The sequence below is a fragment of the Neophocaena asiaeorientalis genome, unplaced genomic scaffold, assembly GCF_003031525.2.
Source record: "Neophocaena asiaeorientalis asiaeorientalis breed wild unplaced genomic scaffold, Neophocaena_asiaeorientalis_V1.1 scaffold79, whole genome shotgun sequence".
NCBI lineage: Eukaryota > Metazoa > Chordata > Mammalia > Artiodactyla > Phocoenidae > Neophocaena > Neophocaena asiaeorientalis.
The window spans coordinates 9,096,730-9,119,289 of record NW_020175402.1 but is presented as its reverse complement, the minus strand read 5'-3'; the positions used below and the strand labels follow the sequence as shown (position 1 = coordinate 9,119,289).

The 22,560-nt window shown below is 41.9% G+C and overlaps 1 protein-coding gene and 1 non-coding gene across 3 annotated transcripts in view; one reads left to right on the top strand and one right to left on the bottom strand.

Moving 5' to 3' along the window:
- KHDRBS1 (KH RNA binding domain containing, signal transduction associated 1) overlaps positions 1-22,234 on the bottom strand; it is a 36,113-nt gene extending 13,879 nt beyond the window's left edge. For both annotated transcript variants that reach the window (XR_003006117.1, XM_024766654.1), the window contains exons 1-8: positions 21,704-22,234; positions 9,472-9,596; positions 8,733-8,849; positions 7,230-7,376; positions 4,449-4,582; positions 3,465-3,666; positions 2,932-2,999; positions 2,078-2,136 (exon numbers count right to left, since the gene is read on the bottom strand). Coding sequence is in view for 1 of the 2 variants with exons in the window: in XM_024766654.1 (XP_024622422.1) it covers positions 2,078-2,136; positions 2,932-2,999; positions 3,465-3,666; positions 4,449-4,582; positions 7,230-7,376; positions 8,733-8,849; positions 9,472-9,596; positions 21,704-22,085 (1,234 nt within the window). In the remaining variant the exon portion in view is untranslated. The remainder of the gene's footprint in view (positions 1-2,077; positions 2,137-2,931; positions 3,000-3,464; positions 3,667-4,448; positions 4,583-7,229; positions 7,377-8,732; positions 8,850-9,471; positions 9,597-21,703) is intronic.
- On the top strand, positions 14,930-15,001 carry TRNAG-UCC (transfer RNA glycine (anticodon UCC)). The gene has a single exon. It is a non-coding gene; the product is annotated as a tRNA-Gly (tRNA).
- Positions 22,235-22,560: the final 326 nt, after the last annotated feature.

The window sequence follows — 22,560 nt, the reverse complement described above, 5'->3', positions numbered from 1 at the left end:
GACAGACAGAGGAAACAGTTCAGGAAGAACTTGGAGTGATGTCCAGGAAAGAAGATGTCCATAGGCAACATAATCTATACTCCAGCCCCCAAACCTGAATAAACCCAAAACCTTGCTTGGGACAATGAGGAAATCGACCTCAGTGGATCTGCAATGCTCTTTCCTGTTTCCAAAGCAATTTGGCACAGAGCCTCAGGTAAGGTGACAATTTCTGGAAGTCTTTCAGATTGGAAGCAGCAGGTAGCTCCCTTCCCATGCAACAGCAAGTCTGATTTCCCCATGGAGAAATGTCCTCTGGCTCCCTGGGAAGAGCAAGCAATGGCCACGTTTCAAGAGCCCTCCACCAGCAGAGCTGGTTCACTGTTCTGGCAGTGGGAAGTACAATCAGATGTGTTAACAGCACTCATTAGGAGAATTCATTATCTCCTTTTTTGTGCCGATAGTCCAGAGAAGCCAGACAACATGACTGACATCCTCAAATGGTTTTCCTTTGTGACAGGGAAAAGCCTACAGGAGAGATGATCACTTACTAGAGCTGGTATCTTATGAACATGAGTTGTGTTTATAAGCTTATTCTTCCCACTCACCCCCAGATGTTACCCAGGCCTGTTATTTCTCTAGCTCCTTGCATTCACAAACATCTGCTTCCATCAATATAGGTCTAAAACTCCTTTATGGATGTTGCACAAAGCCCTATGCTATCTAAGCCTGTTTATACCTCTAGTAAAATAGATATGTCCATCACTTTCCAAGTGGCTTCTGGGTACCAACAAGACAGTTTATTTTTCTAACTCTGCTTATAAAGGCAGAAACCAGAACAGATTAACGGTGGCAACATCATACCAGGAGAACAAGGAGCAGCCTGCCTATTTCAGTGCCGTCTTTTCTCCAGCAAAACAGAAATGTAATTTAGTCAAACACATACAGAGGCCCCATTGTGCTGCTTCACCGATGAAGGGAAATACCCTGGAGCAATCATACCACCCTTCTAAATAGTGGCATATGAGCAGAGAGCAGTGCAGTGTTACGGATGGCAACTGTCCAGTACCATTTAGCTAGAACTGGTAAAAACTGTTTCTCTGGGCAAGCAGCTGACTGGTTACTACATACTGTGCTGAGGAGTTGAGAAGTCTGTCTGTGGGAACCCTAAGAGGCTCTCTCTTTTCAGTTAGGGGTAAGGGAGACTGTCAGCTAGTAACTTAAACAGTCAACTGCTGACCCCCTTGCCAAAGTCTCTGGACTTCCCTTGGGTATGCCGGAAACACCTCACATTTAAAAGGCTGCTCTCTCTGCATCTACTGCCACATGGTACTCCCTCTGGGACCCATTAATACAGGGCCATAACTGGCTCTTGAGGATACTCCTGAGCAATGTGTTTTCAACCAAGCCTCAGGAAAGGCAGTTTGGTCCTGCTGCCATTCCAGCATCTATATAGCTCTCTTAGGATTATAGGACTGAACTGAGACGTCTCCAAGACAGTAAGGAACTTGGTGCCAGTACTGCCCTGAATTGGCTTCAGTCCCCAGTTTCTAATCTAACGGACACTATTCCTGCCCCCAACCTGCTCTTGCCGTTTAGGTTTCTTTCAGCTAGCATTTCCTTTACACTGAGATTCTTCATGATGAGATCCAAAATTGTTTTTAAAAATGAGGTGGGGCAGAAGAATTGGATATGATTAAATTCTTATTATCCACTGCCGTGACCTAGGTATCAGCAGCAAAGGCCCAGCAACATAACCCAGGCCTAGCCATCTCCCAGCCTAAAGTACAAAAAGAATCAACATCAGCTGAAAAGCCTGCTGCTCCAACCAGGCCAACCTAGACCTGAGTCCTAGTTTAGGACATCTGCTTAGCCATCCAAGAGTAATAGCACACCTATCTCATTTCAGTAAGTCCTTCTTTCTACCGCACACCACACAATTTAAGAGCAGGACTCCTATTGCCACATCTATCAACATATTGGCCTTCTATTAGAGGTTTCTCCTTAGATGCATGACTGACCCCCAATAATCCAGTCACCAGCATTCTCCAAGGCACTTACTTGCACATTTTGTCCCAACACAGAAATAAATACATACCATATGCTTCATAAGAATCTTGAACCTCCCCATGTCCATAGTCATAATATTCTGAGTCCCTGAAAGCCAAAGACAGAGTGTTAGAGCTATGTAGTAACCATGTTTCAGTTTTACCTTTCTCCCCAATACTTCCATATTTCAGTCATTTTTTTGTGGGTATAAAACAAAAAGATGCTCATTTTACCCCATCTCCAAACCACAAAATATTTCCAAAGCATGTACACACTAGGCACTCATTTAAAAACTGTGACAACCATAGCAAAGAAAAACGAATAGCAACAATTTAAAGTGAAAAAGCTCAATCCAAAAGCTCAATCTTAACCACAGTGTACATACACATGTATTCACAGGGCTAACTGGAAGAGATTAAAGAAACATGAAAAGAACTGTTCTGTCCTCATTGTAGAATTATGAGACCTTTTCAATCACAGTTAAGATATATATATACACATACACTAAAAATGTTTTTTAAAAAAAGAGCAGAAAAGAACCTGATTTGCAACAGTGGGATTCTAGTATCCTTTTAAACTTTTATGCAACTTTAATGTGGCTGTGACATTTTTTAATAATAAATCAAAATAATTTTAAGGCCTCCTCCCTTTGTTTCCATGTAGTCACAGCTCAGGAATTTTTCATCTGCTAGCCCCAGATTCTACACTATAATTTAAGATTCACAGTTATCCAAATTTGCAGACCCAAGTGTGTGCCTTATAGATGTCAAAAGCAGACGAGACACCCTCAAGAGAGGTGAGCCACCCTGCTCCTTAGATTTGTGCTGCCTAAATCTCTCAGTTCCTCAACTCCCTCTTATCCATCCCAAGGACATGAAACAGCATTCCTACTGCCTGACTCACCCTTGGCTTTGGCTGTAATAGCCTTCGTAGCCTTCATAACTCTGTTCTGCATATGTATCATCATATCCCTAGAACAAATAAAATGAAACAGAAAGTCAGAATCACGGAAAGTAGGTAAGGTGATTATATCCCATGGGAGGATGACGGGCTTCTGGATTAAGAGAACATGGAATTTCCCTCCAAAATGTTAACACCTGTTGTGGAATAGTCAAGAAAAGAAAGGACTAAAGAAAAAAAAAGAAACCATGTTTCTTTTGAACTTCAACATCATCAGCAGTAGTAGTGTGAGTTCCTTTAGTAACACACTAAACATCAAGGGACAACTTATTTCCTGTTTAATCTACATACATACAGTAAACCATGCTTAAAAATGGAAAACTCTTCTCATAGTTTAACATTCACTGCAAGAGAAGAGGGCAGATTCCAAATCTTACAGGCAGTCCCTGCCACCTACATCAAGGGCCAAGGCCCTGTCATTCAACTTCCTTGCAACCTGTTAGGTATTAGGAAATGGCATTGTCCGAATGTCTTACATATTCTTCATAAGTTTCTGGTGCAGGTGGTGGAGGCAAAGGTATTCTCTGGATGCCTGCTGTCCGTGCTCTTGGTGCTGGAGCACCCCTCACAGTAGGTGGGGGTGGCACTCCTCGAGTCACAGTGGCACCTCTGGTGATGGCTCCTCTCACTGGTGTACCACGCACTAAAGCCCCCCGAGGTGGTCCAACACCTCGGCCCCTGCAAAAAAGAAAGTTTATTTTAAATGGAGATTTTTATAAATAGGCTACTTTCATGTTCAGATTTGTTTGCAAATTCTGGAGCTAGATAGATTTTACAATGCCTTAAATAGACTATCAAAACACAGAGGAATGGGGAGTTCCCTGGTGGACCAGTGGTTAGTACTTGGCGATTTCACTGCTGTGGCAAGGGTTCAATCCCTGGTCAGGGAACTAAGATCCCACAAGCCACTCAGCGCAGCCAAAACAAAACAACACAGAGCAATGCGTAGGTGGGTAAAGGACCCATATTGTAAGGCTCCCCAGGTCCCATGGTGGACCTGTTAATGTCTCATTAGTGGAGCGTCTGCCTTGGAGAGCCTGAACAGTCCATAAAGGTCAATCAGCAAAGGCAAAATTCTAAAGTCAAAGACCATTTAAAAATGCTAAAACTGTCCAAAAGCTTTTTTTAAAAGCTTTAGTCCTGAAGTCCTAAAGCTTCAGGACTGCTGTACCTGATTATAGTCAAAGTGACGAAGATCTAGAACTCTTTTTTTTTTTTTGGCCGTGCCATGCGGCTTGCAGGATCTCAGTTTCCCGACCAAGTATTGAACCTGGACCACAGCAGTGAAAGCGCCAAATCCTAACCACTAGACCACCAGGGAACTCCCTAGAACTCTACTCCTGATGCAACATACAAATCCTGAGACCCTTTCTAAGCTGGAGATAAGGGCACCAGTAAAACAGAGATGGTACCAGCAGTCAAATTCACATCCCATTTCTAGTTGTCTCCATTATTTATACCTGGGAACAGGTGGAGGAGGAGGTGCAGCTCCCCGGCCTCTCACCGGCACCCCACGTCCGCGAGAGGGCTCTGGTACTCCATTCAAGTAGGAGAGCTCTAGGAACTGCTCCTGGCAGATATCATCCATCATATCCTGTGGATAAAAGATAATGGGAAGGAGTGTTATTCTCTACCTTCTGCTGAGAAGTCATCTAGCCCATGCGGGCCTTGGATGCTAAGAACAACTTTGAAAGCCCAGATGAAGTCTCAGGTCATTCATTCTCTGAAGTCAAGTGGCACTCTACCTGTCACCTCTTGGAGGAGAGTCTTGATGGTAGACCCCTCATTATTCAGATGAAGTTCTTCACGATGTGGTCCCTGCCTAGCTCTTCAGATCACTTCCATCCTCTCTCCATGTATAACCTCCTTTCAAGCCATGCTGAACAATGTGCAGTTCAGAACACGGCACACTCTTAAACAGCCACTCTTGCAAATAGTTTCCTCTTTCTAGAATAATAAAAGCCACTACCATTAATTAAGTTCTATGGCTGGGTACCATATAATAAACTTTACATAGGGTTTTCAGTTTAATCTTCAAATTAACCCTGAAATAGGCAGATCTTCCCATTTTACATTTGGGAAAACAGATTCGGGAAGTATAAAGCAATCAGTCTAAGGACACAGAGCTAGTAAGTGGCAGATTCTACATGTAAATTCAGAATTACCTGTCTCCAAAATCTAGGCTTTGAATCATCAGACTATGTTATTGCCTTTTTTTGTCCACCTGAGGGACTCTAACTCTCACAAGATTTAATCTAAAGTATTACCTCACCTCTTTTGAAAAACTTTCTCTTGATGCCAACCCCTCACTCCCTCCTCTTTTCCCACAGCACCATGTAATTTTCTCTAAGCACTTACCACATCACTGTGGAATTGTTTGTATGTCTTTCTCACTAGGTTGTGAGCTCTTCAAGAGTCACTTTTGTAACTTCAGACCCAAGCATAGTATTAGGCACCTACCAGATACTTAACAAATGTTTGGGATGAACAAGGAACCTGAGGCTCAGAAAAGTGATATAATAACTTGTCCAAGATGATGCAGATAAAGCTCCCAGTCCAGTGCTCTTCCTACTGTACCAGGTTCTAAGGGGAAAACGGAGGGCTCTGGTCATGGACGCAAAAACAGGCTCACTTTTTTTCTTCACAAGGGGGAAGAATTGAGCCAAATGCCATTTGCAAATCTTTTCACATATTTCCTGAAGAGAATCACTCAGTCTTAACTTCATGCATTTTTATATATTCCAGGTGTATACAGCTTTTAGAAGATTCTAGTCACCACAGAGATGCGCCCCCTCACCAACTCTTCACCTCCTCTTACCGTACACATTTCTGCTGGTTGAGATTCACATTGGAGAATCAAGGGACCAATGATGGGCCATTTGCTCGTATTCCTCTAACTGCCACAGCAACACTGAGGAAACCCAGACCTCCCTGGCAGGCTTCTCTTTTGAAGATCCACTAACATGGAAGCCTTATAAGCCTAGCCCTTTCGAGAAATACGCTGAGACTAATGATAAAGAGGAGATGGGCATTCCCCTGCAGTCCTGCAGAAAACGGATGGCTCAGGATGCTTCGACATATACCTCAAAGAGTAAAAAGCATATCCTCAAGGGAAAATTTACGAGCTCCGAGTTTTTCCTAGGATATTTTAAATTGGCTGTTTCATGTTGAACACTCTAACGATGACGAGATATTCAGAAGCAAAGCAGCTGCTGAGACATTTAAGACAGTGTTGGAATCCTTGGAGCTCAGCATTACAGGTACACATGCCCTATGAAGTTTTGCTCTACCAATTCTCACATGCTGACACAGTTCCAACTCCCTCATTTTACATATACAAGAAAACCAGGAACTATATATATCACCTCCTCTTAGTGATGAAACTATGATGCTTACTCAATTCTAGCTGAATAGTACTCCAAATGCTTCTTAAGGTTCCAGATTCATACTTGGTTATTAAATATTCAACAGTAAGTAGTTTTCAGAGTAACTCTGAAAACTAACAGTTCTTGCCAAATGGCAAAAATTCATCATTTTCTACTTACTCAAAGAATGAAATCTCTGACCAGATAATAATAAGCAAGACAGGTAACCTGGTCTGTTCCAATTCTTCCAAGGCCTTAGTTACATTCTGAAAGGAGCTGTACACCAATCTGTTTAATATTATCAACAGTTAAGCCTATAATCATCATGCCTCTTTCAAATCATCTCTGCTTGAGTAAACTCCTCCAGGAGAGAAAGCCCTGAATGCACTCAGGTCGGAATTCAATCCATTAACACTGGAGACTAGAGGCTTCTTGCTGTTATCATCTAGACTCTCTAGAGTCTAGAATAAAACCCCCCTAAAGTGCAGGGGATTATGACCACCTTAGTCATTTTCCTATCATAACCTTCTGGTTCCACTCTAGCACCAAAATACACAATTTAGTGAAGATCCTGTTAAATCTCTGTTAACCAGATGTTAAAATGCCAGACACACTGTGGATCCAAAATATTGACAAAAGATACTAGTATACAACTAAAACCACATTAGACGTGGAGTGGGAGAGTGGCCTTGGGGCACAGTGGTTTGAAAACCAGATACAAATAATGGACCACCTCAGAAAAATGAACATAAACGAAGAATTTGGTATGTAATTTCAGGTTATGCAGACACCCTGGATAAGAAACCCTGCCTTAGCAATAAGCACAAGATCCCAGTTTTCTCTTGCTCAAAAGATACAGGATATAGATTTCCTTACTGGTACTAGAAACTTCTTGACTTCCTCCATAGCATGGGCCATAAGAGCATAAGCCTCACACGGGGGTCCAAAAACTTCAATGAAGACATGCAGATCCATATTCAAGTGGGCATATTTGGGGTCTCCACCTTTGCGCAGCTCTTCCTCCTGTGGAAAGATGCACAAAAACATCGCATCACTTGGACTAGGGAGAAAATGACACCTTTACCTCTAGGCCAAAGAGACATTGAGAAATGACCCCAACACCTAAAAAAATAGAAAAGTGTAAGAAAAAAGCAAAACAAACTCTGGAGAATAGTAATTTACACAGTCTGCTAAACCTGCAATTAGTCTGCTGCTCTTCTGTTTTAAATCACTGGTGTATTCACTGGAGCTCTTATTAGAAGGTATACAAGAGACAAACTTATTTCCAGTTTCCATTCAGGCAACAGCTGTTTGCCAAGCATTCATCCATTCACTCATTTATTGCCAAGCATTTGCTTTGAAATCCCTGGTAGAGCTCTTAATCACCAGCTCTTCTTATCTGCTTATATGGTCTGGGAAGTTCTAGGGAAGGAAAGAAGTCAGGACAGAGAGAAGAAAATCTCATGTAAATCTCATTAGCTAGAATAACATACCTCAGCCCTAACTGTATTCATCTAGTGGGAAATGTGAGTGGACAAAAGAAGGTCTGAGAAAACATGTTTGTCAATTAGGCTGCATAAAAGGAGGCCTGGGGCTTCCCTGGTGGTGCGGTGGTTGACAGTCCGCCTGCCGATGCAGGGGACATGGGTTCATGCCCCGGTCCGGGAAGATCCCACATGCCGTGGAGCGGCTGGGCCCGTGAGCCATGGCTGCTGAGGCTGCACATCCGGAGCCTGTGCTCCGCAACGGGAGAGGCCACAACAGTAAGAGGCCCTAGAAAGCTAAGACTATTCTGTTTCGGTGGTAAGTTTCTCCACACTTACAAAGAGCATAAAGAGTATGGGGCTATGGCATGGAAAAAAAAATAAGCATTAGGTTCTGTTGTTAGGATTACTCATGGTTCCTTTTGTAATATCTTCTTTTAGAAAGCCTCACATTCCAGCTGGCTATAAAACAAACCAGGCAACTAATCCTCAGACTCACCTGCACTCACAAGACTAGTGCTCTCACTTTTCCACATTACTGAAAAGGGAATGTGCTGCTCACATTTTAGTGTCTTCAGTCTCAGTAAGTTTCAGTACATCCAGCTCCCCTTCCAAGTTTTCATAGATAAGCTTACTAATGCCAAAGTTGCTACTGCTGTTTCCATTACTATGCAGTCAAAGTCAGAAAGAAAACAATTACCAGGGCACACCTAGGTTCTTCCAGCGTTGCCAAAGAAGTGAATTAACTGGTCTATAATCTCTTATATCCAATGCAAATTTAAGGGAATCACATTCCGTACATACGCAAGTGCTAACTTCCATAAGGAATCTATACTGGACTCTGGGCTACTGGAAGGCATTAGGGTGTCTTCTTGCCTCATTAATGTGAGCTTACCTTGGCCTTGTCTCTCATTGAGCCCTTTCCCAACACAGAAATCTTTGCACCAGTCTCTTCTTGCAGTCTTTTGATTGTATTCCCTTGTGGTCCAAGGATCTTCCCCACAAAATTGAACTGACAGAAAATAAAGACAGATTTCTAAACACATATGTTCCTATAAAATATTTTCACACGTATTATTTATCTTCAATAATCCTGTAAAATAGGTAGAGTATTACCACTCCCTTTTTACTGAAGTATTATACTGAGGCTGTATGGATAAAGTGATTAGCCTACGGTTATACAACTGGAAAGTGGCAGTTCTTAGACTTGAATTTCCTGATGTAGTTTGGCACTCTTTCCATATCACACTGCAACCCTTCATACTTTTACATAAATATTTTAAAGCCAGTTACTTCAGAACAGAACAGACATATGGTACCCTTTGGTAGTACTGGTTTGATAAACTAAATATAACTAGTTGCTTTCCAAAAAAAAAAACTTTTGAGAAAAAAAAATTTTTTTTTTTTTTGATAAAAAAAGATGATTATATTTCCATCCTGGCTATAGCTATGCTATTAGTGACGCACTTGCATGTTTCAACTGCCAGATACATATATGGGACAGAACCTTCACCAGCTTAAGTTTCTGACACATCAAAATCTCTGTAAGTCTTCTGCTACAGCCCACGCTACAAGACGTACTACATACTCTCATACTACAAAGACAACTCAAAGTGAGGTACTCTTTCCCTTACCTTGGGATACTGCTTGACAGGTATCAGAACCCTCTCCTTCAGCTTCATGTTCTTGTGAGAAAATAAATCCAAGTAATTCTCCTCATCATCCTTTTTTGAATCCCCTTTCTGAATCTTCTCAATTTCTGAATAGGACAAACAGAATTTAATTTAGTTTTTTCTTTTAAATAAAGGCAAAATTCTGAGTCTGCTCAGCTTAAAGCAATAACACAGAGTACTGTGTAATGAGAAAGTGCTAATTTCAAATGGAGACTGGGTGAAAGCACCAAAGCTAGATGAAGCTAACTAGGAAACCCAAAGCCTGCTTCTAATAAGAGCAGTCTGCTCTTCCACTTCTAGTGGAAACCTCTACAGAGACATTCAAATGTTCTTAACACAAAATGGATTTAGCAGTGAATTGGGAAAAAGGGGATAAACGAACAAAAAAAATTAAAATCTGCATCAAGAAAAAAGTACAAAGTCATATCTTAATGAAGAGACAAAGTCAATAATTTAAATACACAACCGAGAGTCCCATTAAAATTCTGTAACAGTAGTGCTTTGGATAGTAGTAATCCTTAAGAGTCTGAAAGATCTGGTTTTTACTCTGCCACTCACCAGTTGTGTGAACTCTGAAAAATTTTTTAATTGCTCTGAATTTTGGTTTCCTCATTGTAAAATGGAGGCAATATCTACCTCATGAGGTTACTATAAAGACAGAATAAAATAACATATGTAAACATGCTAATTAAAGCCCATTTCTTTCTTTCTTTCTTTTTTTTCTTTTGGCAGGTGGGATCTTAGTTCCCCGACCAGCAATCAAATCCGAGCCCCCTGCAGTGGAAGTGTGGAGTCTTAACCATGGGATCGCCAGGGAAGTCCCAAAAGCCCATTCCTCAGGAAGTGTTTTAATATATACTGAACACTATCTAGCCCAAATTCACTCAGTGTCCTAAAGGAAAAAATGCACCAAAATAATTTCAATTCATGGGTTAAGACAGCTTCATCAGCTAGAACCTTAGCAACCAAAAAGATTTTCTGTCATCAGGGAACTTCATTCACCCATCCATCCATTCATTCAGTGACTGCAAGTGTTTGAGTGCTTCCTATGGAGAGGCACATGAAGAGACAGATACAGGTATGATCACTAACCACTATGGAAGACTTACTAAGAGCCAGGCACCTTGTCCTGTAAAGTATATGAGAAACAACAGATCAAGTGAAACATGGTCCCAATCTCCACTATGTTTATATACTAGAGTTCCCAGTCTATGAAGTCAGCAATGAAGTATAGTTAAATGCTACAACAGGAGTACTAACAGAGATGGGGGCCAAGTATGGAGGCAATGAAAAGCAGCAACTAAAAGGTTATATACTATGGTCCACTGAGAACAACAACAACCAAAAAAATTATACTCCCTAAAATTAGTGGAACATTCTAACTAACACAGAATGTTCTCCTTATATAACATTTCCAGTGTTTCTTCTATAATTTTAAGGCAAGTGTTCTCAAACTTCAACGAATCACCTGGAGGGTTTGTTAAACTAGACTGCTGGGCTCCAATTCCAGTCTGGGATTGTGTTAGGAGTTTGCATTTGTAACAAGTTAGCAGGTGATGCTGATATTGCTGCTCTAGGGATCACACTTTGAAAACCACCAGTTCTGTATAAAGACATACGACTTCAAACACATACTGCAAATCTAAACCTTTAACAATTAAAAAAAAGAACTGTTTAGACTAAGTCCAGCTGTAAAGTACACGGATGAAGGAAAGTTACTGAGACTGACAGACTACAGAGTTCAGAATTTCAAACTGAAGGCTTCTGTTTATTAAAAAGCCCAATTTCAGCTGTTACACTCTTATAAGAATGGTAAATGACAGTGCTCTTTGCACTCCTATTTTTCATTGCTTGGAATAGAAAACAAATTTAACCTTACAATCAACAGACTAAATGCTTCTTCATTCAACACCTATTTGTTTACTGTTTCACTGGTAGTGTATCCTGACCCCACCCCTTCCCACTTACTACTAATATTAACTTTTTGTAGTCTCTAGTTTTGAGCCTACCACCTCTGAACACACCTCTTGAGTTTCTGGGCTGGGAAACTGGGTACTCAATCTTCCAAAGTCCACAGGAACAAAGATGCCACGTTTCTAATCTGAAAACATCACTGAGGAGCTTCTAAATATGTGGAACAAATTACATACTTCATTCATCTTAACTATGTCTCTCCGTGTGTCCTAATTGCTGCCATCTAGTTAGGCCCTTCAGCTGTACTTTATACCACTTTCCAGAAACTTTAATTGGTTAGAACAAGAAGATAAGACTCAAAGTCTGTTAATCTGTACTCCCATAGGAAGCAGGGATGCAAAAATTGAACCCAGTAGAAAGGTTTGTTTAATATCAATGTAATGTGCCCTGTGAATTTAAGACCTTTCTATAACATGGATCCTTCTGCTATATTTTGAACTAGGCAGATCTTAATTAGGATCCCCTTGTCCACTTACCTCACAATTTAAAAAATAACGTTAAAGCATTTTTAGAGAATTCAGAGAACAATGATTTAAGTAAAACAGAACTGAAAAGATAAAACAATCAGGGGGTTAGCCTAGAAAGCAAAAGAATAAGAAGCAACTTGAGCCTTCAAGAAGGGTGGTCTTCCATGTTTGGAAGGGGAAGGACCAAATATTTATTAAATGCCTACAATGTATCAAACTCCATACACATATTACCTCATTTATCCTAAAAAGTAACTCAGTGAAGTAGCTGGTACTATCCCCATTTTATAACTGAGGAAACAAAATCAGAGAAGTTAAATCTCTAAGTCACAAAGCTGTTAAAGTAGTAAGAGAGTAAGGATTAAAACCCAGGCTTTCTCTAACTTCAAACCTCATGCTTTTATTATTGCCTTTCAGTGAGGAGTTGTGGGGGGCACTTTAAGCAAAAAAGAGCTGATTCTGTGAAGTTTTGGGAAGTACTGCTTATACCCCCAGACACGGTCATGCAGCTAAAGACAACAAGAGGGCTCTGCGTGTGCCTCAGATGTTCAGCTGCCTGATCTTTCTTTTCTTTTTCAATTCTTTTTTTTTTTTCTCCGTTTTTCTTTTTCAATTTCTCTTCTTGGCCTCACTTCTTGTGGAGGGCTAAGGAGCAGGCTGTAATGGGAAGAAAATAAAGTCAAAGAGAAGCTTCCTAAAAATGCCTCACCCTCAGGCAAAAGTACTTTCTAGACAATCTTCTGAAATTGACTCCTTTACTTTTTTTTTTTTTTAATTTATTTGTTTACTTTCAGCTGTGTTGGGTCTTCGATTCTGTGCCAGGGCTTTCTCTAGTTGTGGCAAGCAGGGGCCACTCTTCATCGCGGTGCACAGGCCTCTCACTATCGCGGCCTCTCTTGTTGCAGAGCACAGGCTCCAGACGCGCAGGCTCAGTAGTTGTGGCTCACGGGCCTAGTTGCTCCGCGGCATGTGGGATCTTCCCAGACCAGGGCTCGAACCCGTGTCCCCTGCATTAGCAGGCAGATTCTCAACCACTGCGCCGCCAGGGAAGCCCTGAAATTGACTCCTTTAAAAGATCTTTGCTTGGGCCTCTGGAGACCCTGGATATCTCAAGAGTCAAAGAAAGAAAAGCTAAGGTGTAAACAACACAGAGAGGTGACCCATTTGCTTCAAAGTTAGATGCTGACAATAAACATATCTTACCAAGTGCCTTTTATGTGTCAGGAACTTTGTATTTATTGTTTCCCTTTGTCTTTATAACCAGGATTATTCCCACTTAACTAGTGAAGAAATCTTGTCCAAGATCACAAAATTAGTGACAGAGCAGGTATTTAAACCCAGGTTATTCCTTACGTCAGTCAGAGCAAATTCAACAAATCTCGTGGCTTTTCTTCTACTCTTTTACTATAACTTAATCTTTCCTTTTTTTGGTAGGTGTTATCACAACCAGACTGTTAGTTCCAAAGGATGAGAACTGTTTCTTAAATGTATGACTGAGAGGAAAGAACCTGAGTTTTGAAGCTAAACAGAACTGGGTTTGACTCCCAGCTCTGATACATGCTTGCTGTGTGACCTTGGGCAAGTCATTAAACCTCATTTGGTCTTCCTTCTTACTTTTAAAAAGGAGGATTTTTTTTAATTGAAGAAAGAGTTAAGGAACACAAAACTGTTAATACAAGAGAAGTTTGAAAAAAATTATATACAGATTTTATCAACTGGACTGGCTTAACTAAAAATGGCTATCATGTACATTCCATTAACTGAACATGTGATAAGGAGCAAGACAAGCAAGATTTTCTGACTAAGACATCCAGAGATAGTGCTTCTAGGAGGGCAAGATTCATATGATATCTGCTCCAAAAGGTCAGGTGTCATGCCCTCCTCCAGACTATCAATGTATTTGGTTCATACATCTAAGGACAGCACACCTTCCCCTGCTATGAACAATTTCTGGACCCTTGCCATTATTAAACTAACTGTAATTATAGTACAGTGTCTACTAGACAACAGGCATCTATAAACATTTACCAAATTAAAGAAATGTACCATTAACACCCCCTAACTTCCCTTAACGACTCATATAACTTCATCATTCCCAAATTTATAGTTCTTTGCCCTGTATCTTTTCTGTTGGTAAATCCTTTTGGAATCACAAATCCAGTAAGTTCATTAATTTTGTATAAAACCACTCTATTTTTTTCATTTTTCAAATTATTTATTATTTAAAGCAAGAGCACCGAGTTATAGGTTCTTAATCTGGTTTGGGGTCATGAGCCCCTACAGACTAGCTCCCCAGAAAAAGATACCAACACAGTATTTTACACACAGTGTTGACTAAGGGTGGGTACTGGCTCAAAAAAAAAATCCCTCAAAGACTGAGTTAAGAGCACTGTAAGGGGCTCAATTCCCACATTCCAGGATAGCGGCAAACCCTATTATGGCATATCGACCATAGTCTCCTAAATCTCTTAGGGTACAACTTAAGAGTTTAAGCCTTTTTTTCTCTTAAAAACAAAACAAAACAACAAACCACTTTCTTTTGAGATAACTGTAGATTTATATGCAGTTGTCAGAAATATGAGATCTCGTATATCCTTCACCCACTATTCTCCATAACATTTTGCATATCTATAATATCATAACCAGAAAATTCACATTAATACAATCTTACTGACTTTACTCAGATCTCACCAGTTTTGCATGTACTTATGTGTGTGTGTGTGTATGTTTGCTTAGTTCTCTGCAATTTAATCATGTGACCACCACAGTCTCAGTACAGAACAGTTCCACCACAAAGATCCCTCATGCTACCCTTTTATAGCCACAGTCACCTCCTTTCCTCTCTCCCCAACATTGGCAACCACTAATGTTCTCCATCTCTATTATTTTATCTTTTCAAGAATGTTAAACTAATGGAATTGTACAGTGTGTAACCTTTTGAGATTGGGTTTTTCATTCAGCATAATTCTCGAGGGAATTCCCTGGAGGTCCAGTGGTTAGGACCTGGCACTTCCACTGCCAGGGCCCAGGTTCAATCCCTGGTCAGGGAACTAAGATCCTGAAAGCTGTGCGGCCTGACCAAAAAAAATCTCTTGAGATCCATCCAAGTTGTTTCATTTATCAATAGTTCATTTCTTCTTGTTGTAGTATTCCATGGTATAGATGTACCACAGCTAAACTATTCATCAATTGGAGACATACGGGTTATTTCCAGTTTTTTGGCTAAAGCTGCTATGAACATTCACGTACAGGTTTCATATGAACATAAGTTTTAATTTTTCTGGGATAAATGCCCAAGAGTACAACTGCTGAGTCGTATGGTAAACACATGTTTAGTTTTGTTAAAAACTGCTTTATCACAGACCTATGCACGCTAACGATATTTTACTTAATTTTGCTAGTATTATGTTCCATAAAAACAGTATTGTAGGGCTTCCCTGGTGGCACAGTGGTTAAGAATCCGCCTGCCAATGCAGGGGACACGGGTTCAAGCCCTGGTCCAGGAAGATCCCACATGCCGCGGAGCAACTAAGCCCACGTGCCACAACTACTGAGCCTGCGCTGTAGAGCCCACGTGCCACAACTACTGAAGCCTGCAAGCCACAACTACTGAGCCTGCGTGCCTAGAGTCCATGCTCTGCAACAAGAGAAGCCACCACAATGAGAAGCCTGTGCACTGCAATTAAGAGGGGCCCCCACTCGCCGCAACTAGAGAAAGCCCACATGCAGCCACAAAGACCCAACACAGCCAAAAATAAATAAACTAAAATAAAAAAAAATAATAAAAAAACAGTATTGTACCATAGGTATGTAGCCTTATGGGATTGACTTTTCCACCTAACATTAGATTTCCAAGATTTCTCCATCTTGTGGCATTCAGCTATAGTTTTCATTTTCACTGCTGTATTAAGTATTTTATTTTGAAAATCTCACAGTATCCAATCAATGGTGAAACAAAGTGCACTATTTTATGAGTGAGACATTCACAGGCAAGAGTTTCTTTGAGTACATTCCTAGGAATAACCTTGCTCAATTTAAAGAATTTGAATGTTCAGCTTTCAAAGGAAATGCCGAACTGTTATCCAAAGTGGTTGTACCAATTCACACTTCTACCAGCACTGTTCCTCCTAATCCACATCCCCTCAAGCACTAAGTCTTGTTTGACTTCATTTCTGTCAATGTAGCAGGTTTTCATTATTCTCCTGTCTCCAAAATTTTTTTTATTTATCTTCATTTACTCTTTTAGCTACTTAAAAATTGTATTGAAGTATAGTACATTCACAAAGTTGTGTTTAATTTCTGCTGTATAGCAAAGTGACTCAGTAATACACATATATATTCTTTTTCATATTCTTTTCCATTATGGCTTATCACAGGATATTGAATATAGTTCCCAGTGCTATACAGTACAACTCCTTGTTGTCTCTCTCTTTTAGCTACTTTATATTCAATATGTCAAGTTGAAAAAAATAAATCCAGTTTGGAATTAGTTTGAAAAATGCAAAAAACCAACATGTTAATTTAAAAGTTGTCATCTTTATAAGACTAGTTCCTCCTCCCACCAGGACATGGCATATTTCTTTTTATTCACATCTTCGTTTACCACTTTCAATAAAATTTTAAGTCGACAATATGTGATCACAATATTCCTCATCTGTAATATTGAGATAAAAATTCTTCCTGCCTCACAGAATGGCCATGAAGATGGAATTAACGAGTACCACAGGTCATGGCACATGTTATATGCTCTACAAAGGTTACAGATTGTTATTGTTTGTTATGAATATTCACATACATTTTGAATTGATTTTTATTGCCTATCCCGAAGTTTTTGCTATTCTAAAAAATGAGATCATTTTGTCAATTCTTTTCTAATTGGCTACTGCTTCTGTATCAGAAAGCTACTGATTTATACATCTTTACCTTGTAATCAGCCACATCACTCACCATTTTCCTAGGTAAACAACCATGAAGTTGTTGCAAATAATGATAAATTCTGCCTCTTTTTTTCCTAATATTTATACTTATACCTACACAGTCATCCCTTGGTGTCCCAGGACCAAACTCCCATACCAAGATCCAAGGATGTTCAAGTTCCTTATATAAAATGACATAGTACTTGCATATAACCTACACACATCCTCTTGTATACTTTAAATCATCTCTAGATTACTTATAATGTCTAATACAATGTAAATGCTATGTAAATAGTTGTAAATACAATGTAAACCAGCGCAAAGCCAATTCAAGTTTTGCTTTTAGGAAATTTTGGAATCCCTCCCACCCCCGAGTATTTCTGATTCACTGTTGGTTGAATCCACATATATGGAGAACCCGTAGATATGAAGAGCCATACTTGGTCTATAGTTCCTTTGCAATTCCACTTTCTGGTTTTAATAGGTCTTGCTAGCTCTGTAGAATGAAATGGGGACATCCAGGTGTATTTCCGTAGTATACTTTAAATAAAATAAAGAAATATACTATTTTGAAATTTCAATAGATTTTTGTCTGGAAATATTCTGCACTGAGGGTTTTTTTTTTTTAGCTGCTCCACTGCGTGCGGGATCTTAGCCTTGACCAGGGATCGAACCCATGCCCCTTGCAGTGGAAACATGGAGTCTTAACCACTGGACTGCCAAGGAAGTCCCTGCACTGAATGCTTTTGGAAGATGAATTTCTGCATATCTTTTCAAGATCATCTGGGGATTGTTAATCTACTGAAAATGTTTACTTATTCCTGAGTCATTTACATTAACTTGTATTTTCCTAGTTATAAAAAGTAAAAAAAGAACACTGATATACATAAAAACATCTTATGCTTATTATGTAAATATTTAACACAAATAATATAAATTATTTTTGTTTCAGAAAACAAGCATGGGTACCCTCAGAGTCTTTGTATGTCTGCAAACGCATTTGTCATCGTGGTTGAAGATCAATTTGGCTAATATAGAAATCTATATTCAAAATCGAAATCCCTCAGAATTGCGTTATTTTTCCATCATGCAACGAGGATGAATATTCATTTATCAAATATTTAGTAAGAGGCCACTCTGTGCAGCACTCTTAAAGGAACAGAAGATACAGCCATGAACAAAGCAGACAAAAGATCCCTGCCCTGGTAGAGCTGACATTCTAGTCATAAAGAAGCGGCAGCCAACAAGCAAACACATTAACTACAACATATGGTACATCAGATGCTGCTAAGTGAAAAATAATATAAAGCTGGGAAAAGGTACAGGGAGGGCTATGTGGCTGGTAAAGAAGAGTGGTCTGGGTCTTGTAGCACCTCTTGGGAAAGAGGCAGAGTTGCCCGGAGGAATCACAGTCCTCAGTGCTAGGCTCTGCTCTCCGGGTTTCCTCCTCCTTCTTTGTCTTGCCTTGTGATATTCACTGCCCTGTTGGCTAGGACTTTGATGTGTTCAGAAAATCTGATGAAACAGATTTTCTTTTAATATTTTAGCACAAAATTTATTTTTATTGAGTACAATTTGTTGCAGGTACTATAGTGGGGGGTGGGGTGGGGCAAAGAAGGTTAGGTGTGAGGATCCAGACTCAGACTGACTTCAAATCCTCCATACACTGCTTACTAATTTTGTTACCTTAGGCAAATGATTTAATCTGTTTGCCTTGGTTTCCTCATGTGTAGAAGTAAGAATAATAAGAGTAACTTCCTCATAGTATTCTTATGAAGACTAAACATTTGATGTAAAGTGCTCAGGCCAGTGTCCAGCATCCAGTATAGTGTTAGCTGTGTTTTTCTTACCTGTATCCTTATCAGAGCTTAAATACTACTATTCCGTCTTCTCAATCTCACTTTCTCACAATTGGTTGACTTTACTACGACCACTTTTCCAGATCATTCAAAAATATCTTAAAATAAATCAACTGTATTTCAATTCAAAAAAATATCTTCAAAGCCAGGTCCAACATATATCAAGACTTATCCATGCTAAGAAATATTCACATATCCCAAGTTAGTTTTCTCAATGAGCCAGCATTACCTCAATCCCATTTCTCCAATTAAAATTCAATTTGGTTAAAGGAAAAAGACATCAAAAAAGCCCAAGTTTAGAAGATGTGGCACATATATACAATGGAATATTACTCAGTCATAAAAAGAAATGAAATTGAGTTATATGTAGTGAGGTGGACCTAGAATCTGTCATACAGAGTGAAATAAGTCAGAAAAACAAATACCGTATGCTAACACATATACATGGAATCTAAAAAAAAAAAAATTGGTCCTGAAAAACCTAGGGGCAGGACAGGAATAAAGACTCAGACGTACACGTAGACAGTGGACTTAAGGACACGGGGAGGGGGAAGGGTAAACTGGGACAACATGAGAGGGAGGCACTGGCATATATACACTACCAAATGTAAAACAGATAGCTAGTGGGAAGCAGCCGAATAGCACAGGGAGATCAGCTCGGTGCTTTGTGACCACCTAGAGGGGTGGGATAGGGAGGGTGGGAGGGAGACGCAAGAGGGAGGGGACATGGGGATATAGATATATGTACAGCTGATTCACTTTGTTATACAGCAGCAACTAACACAACAATGTAAAGCAATTACACTCCAATAAAGATGTTAAAAATAATAATAAAATAAAAGGTGTTAAGAGTGGGGGGGAAAAAAGCACCCAAGTTTAAAAAATGTAAGAAGGGTGAAAATTGGAAGTAACTTTTAAGGATCAATAGTTTTTGATGGCTATCCTAAGAAACCATCTTTTACTAAAAAGACGAGCACCATACTGGACACTTGATGTGCTCAGAAAGGCAAAAAAAGCTTGCATTTTCATACCTTACTCAGTACCACGAATTTACAACTAGGAGAAAACTGGTGACATGTTATTATCTAATGATTACAGGTCAAAGGGAACTGTGCTGGTACTTTTTACACAACATTTAATCCTCACAACACACCATCCCACTTTACAGATGAGGTTACTGAGGTTCAGAAAGTTTCCCGAGAATAGGTGACTAGTCAAGAGTTAGAATTTCAAACCCAAGCCAACACCTTAAAATTCTAAAGTTTGTTATTTTATTCTCATTTAATATGGACTGATTAAAGACCGGAGGAAATAAAAATAAGACCCAGTCAACCTATACCATTTAGTCTGACGTTCCTGAATCTGCATGTACTTGCTTTCAAACACCTGGTGTTTGCTATATGCAAGACAATATGAAAAATATAAAGATTTAAAAGCATTCCTTGGGGCTTCCCTGGTGGCGCAGTGGTTAAGAGTCTGCCTGCCGATGCAGGGGACACGGGTTCGTGCCCCGGTCCAGGAAGATCCCACATGCCGCGGAGCGGCTGGGCCCATGAGCCATGGCCGCTGAGCCTGCGCGTCCGGAGCCTGTGCTCCGCAACGGGAGAGGCCACAACAGTGAGAGGCCCGCGTACCGCAAAACAAACAAACAAACAAACAAAAAGCATTCCTTGCCCTCAAAGAGCTTGCCAGAAGAACACAATGAACAGTAATGTTTCAAACAATCTGTGTTATAGAACAGCAAAGCACAGAGTTGAAAATGTAAGCAGTTTATCTAAATGTTCTTATTCTTGACCACCTCAGGCTTTACTGTGTTTAAAAGTAAAGACCTCTAACCAACGGTGGGAGACAGAGAACAAAGGGAGGGAAATGATATTTTCATAACGGACGTGTCCATTATATCAACCCTGCCAAAGAGTCCAACTACTCATTCAGTGTTGGAATGCTGTGAATTTTTATTTGCTTAATAAAATTTAGGTATCATAAGATACACTTATTAAAACGTTTTAACTAGAAGACAGAGCAAAACAGACGGCTTCAGGGAGAAATCAAGGCGACTAGGTGATGGCCAGTTTTGAGCAAAAAAGGAGTGCTAGTGTACACACAGAGAACAAAGACTACTATTCCTAATCTATTTCAGGACTGAAGCAAAAAAAAGGGGGGGGGGAGACCATGCAACTTCTTTCAATTTTTTTCCCATCTTACTGGGAATGTCATGGAAACCATCCTTAATCTCTCTGTATCACCCCCTTTCACTGTCTCTAGGTTTGTTTTTCCCTTCTCCAATGACGAGCACGCGTTGTAAAATAAAGGGATCCAACCGCCTGGCTCTACAGCAATTGACCATCTTATCGGCCGAAGTCAGCAATCTGATTCGGAAAACCTCAAGCTCCGATTCCCACAGGTTGCTCCTGCCTCCGAGCAACTCAAGCTCCAGTTACCGCGAAGTCCGACCCGGCCCCGGCGGCCGCGGCGCGCTGGACAGGGCACCCCAGCCTCACCCCCTCTCCCCTCGGCCCTCCCTCCCTCCCTCCCGGCTCAGGCTGCCTTCACCTCCTACACCCTCAGTTGAGGCGCCGACCGCCACCCGCGATCAAAAAGCTTCCCCTTTCGGGGAAGCGGGAGATGAAGGTTCATTTCTGGAAGAATCTGAGCACTCGGAGCGCGGGGCAGCTGCAAGAGGTGGGAGGGGAAAGGGTCGGCAAGGGGGCGGGGAGCGCGGCACTATCCATCAAAATCTTTGCTCTAAGAGATCGCCAAGTCCCCTTCGGGCCTCCACTGCAGCCTAGGAATTCTCCCTCGCACCCTGGACCGGAATGGGAGTTGTAGAACCTAGGGTCCCGAAGACGAGGACGAGATAAGGGGAGTCCACGACTGCCTGGTTCCCCAGGGGGCGGTAAGGGAGAGGAACAAAGCCGCTACCACCCATGACCCCGGGTGGCCGGGCGACCCACAGGGACCCCGGAGGCGCCCTTACCTGCCGTCAGCAACTGCATGGCGTGAGTGAAGGACGGGTCGAGCGAGTCCTTCTCGGCCATGAGTTCGGGCAGGTACTTGTTCTCCGGCTCCATCTTGACCGAAGCAGTGGCTGAGGGGGGCAGCAGCGGGGTCGGCGCTGGACCGCCCACAGTCGCGTCGGGACCCGTGGCCGAGGGCGGCAGCAGCGGCGGCGGCTGCGTGGCGGGCGAGGCCCGGGCGCCCCCCCGGGACCCCCCTCCGCCTCCCCGGGACCGGTGAGGCAGCGGCGGCTGCCGAGACGGCGCCTGACGCACCGAGGGGTGGGCACCTGAGGGGTCCATGGAGCCGCTGCGGCCCGAGGACCGGCTCATGCGCGCGGCGGGGTCGTCCCGGCGCTGCATTGTGGAGGATTTGCGATCGAGGGATTGAGGAAGCGACGCGGCAGCGGCGGAGGCCCGAGCGACGGTTGGCGAAGGTGGGAGAGCGGGAGCGACGGCGACCGAAGCCGACCCGAGCGACCCAGCGAAAGAGAGCACCGGAAATGAGGCGGCGCGCGTGCGCAGACAGTACCGGCACCGCCCTTGGGTTTCTCCGCGGAGAACAAAGTCCCTGGTCAGGCCAGGGCGCCTGCGCACCGCCGCGGAGCCCGAAGAAGTCGCCTCCCCGCTCCCCTTTTTCCTCCGAGCCCGCCAGGCCGGAGCCTTGTGCGCGTGCGCGGGTGTCCGCGGGCTCCGTTAGTTTCTTTTCCTCGTGACTCGGCGCTAGAGGGACACGTGTCTCCTCCCACTTATGGCCGAAAGCGCGGAGGGGGCGGGGGCTGTGGAATGTCTTTGTCTGCGCGCGGGCCCGCGGCTTGTGGGGCGGGAGACCTGATGC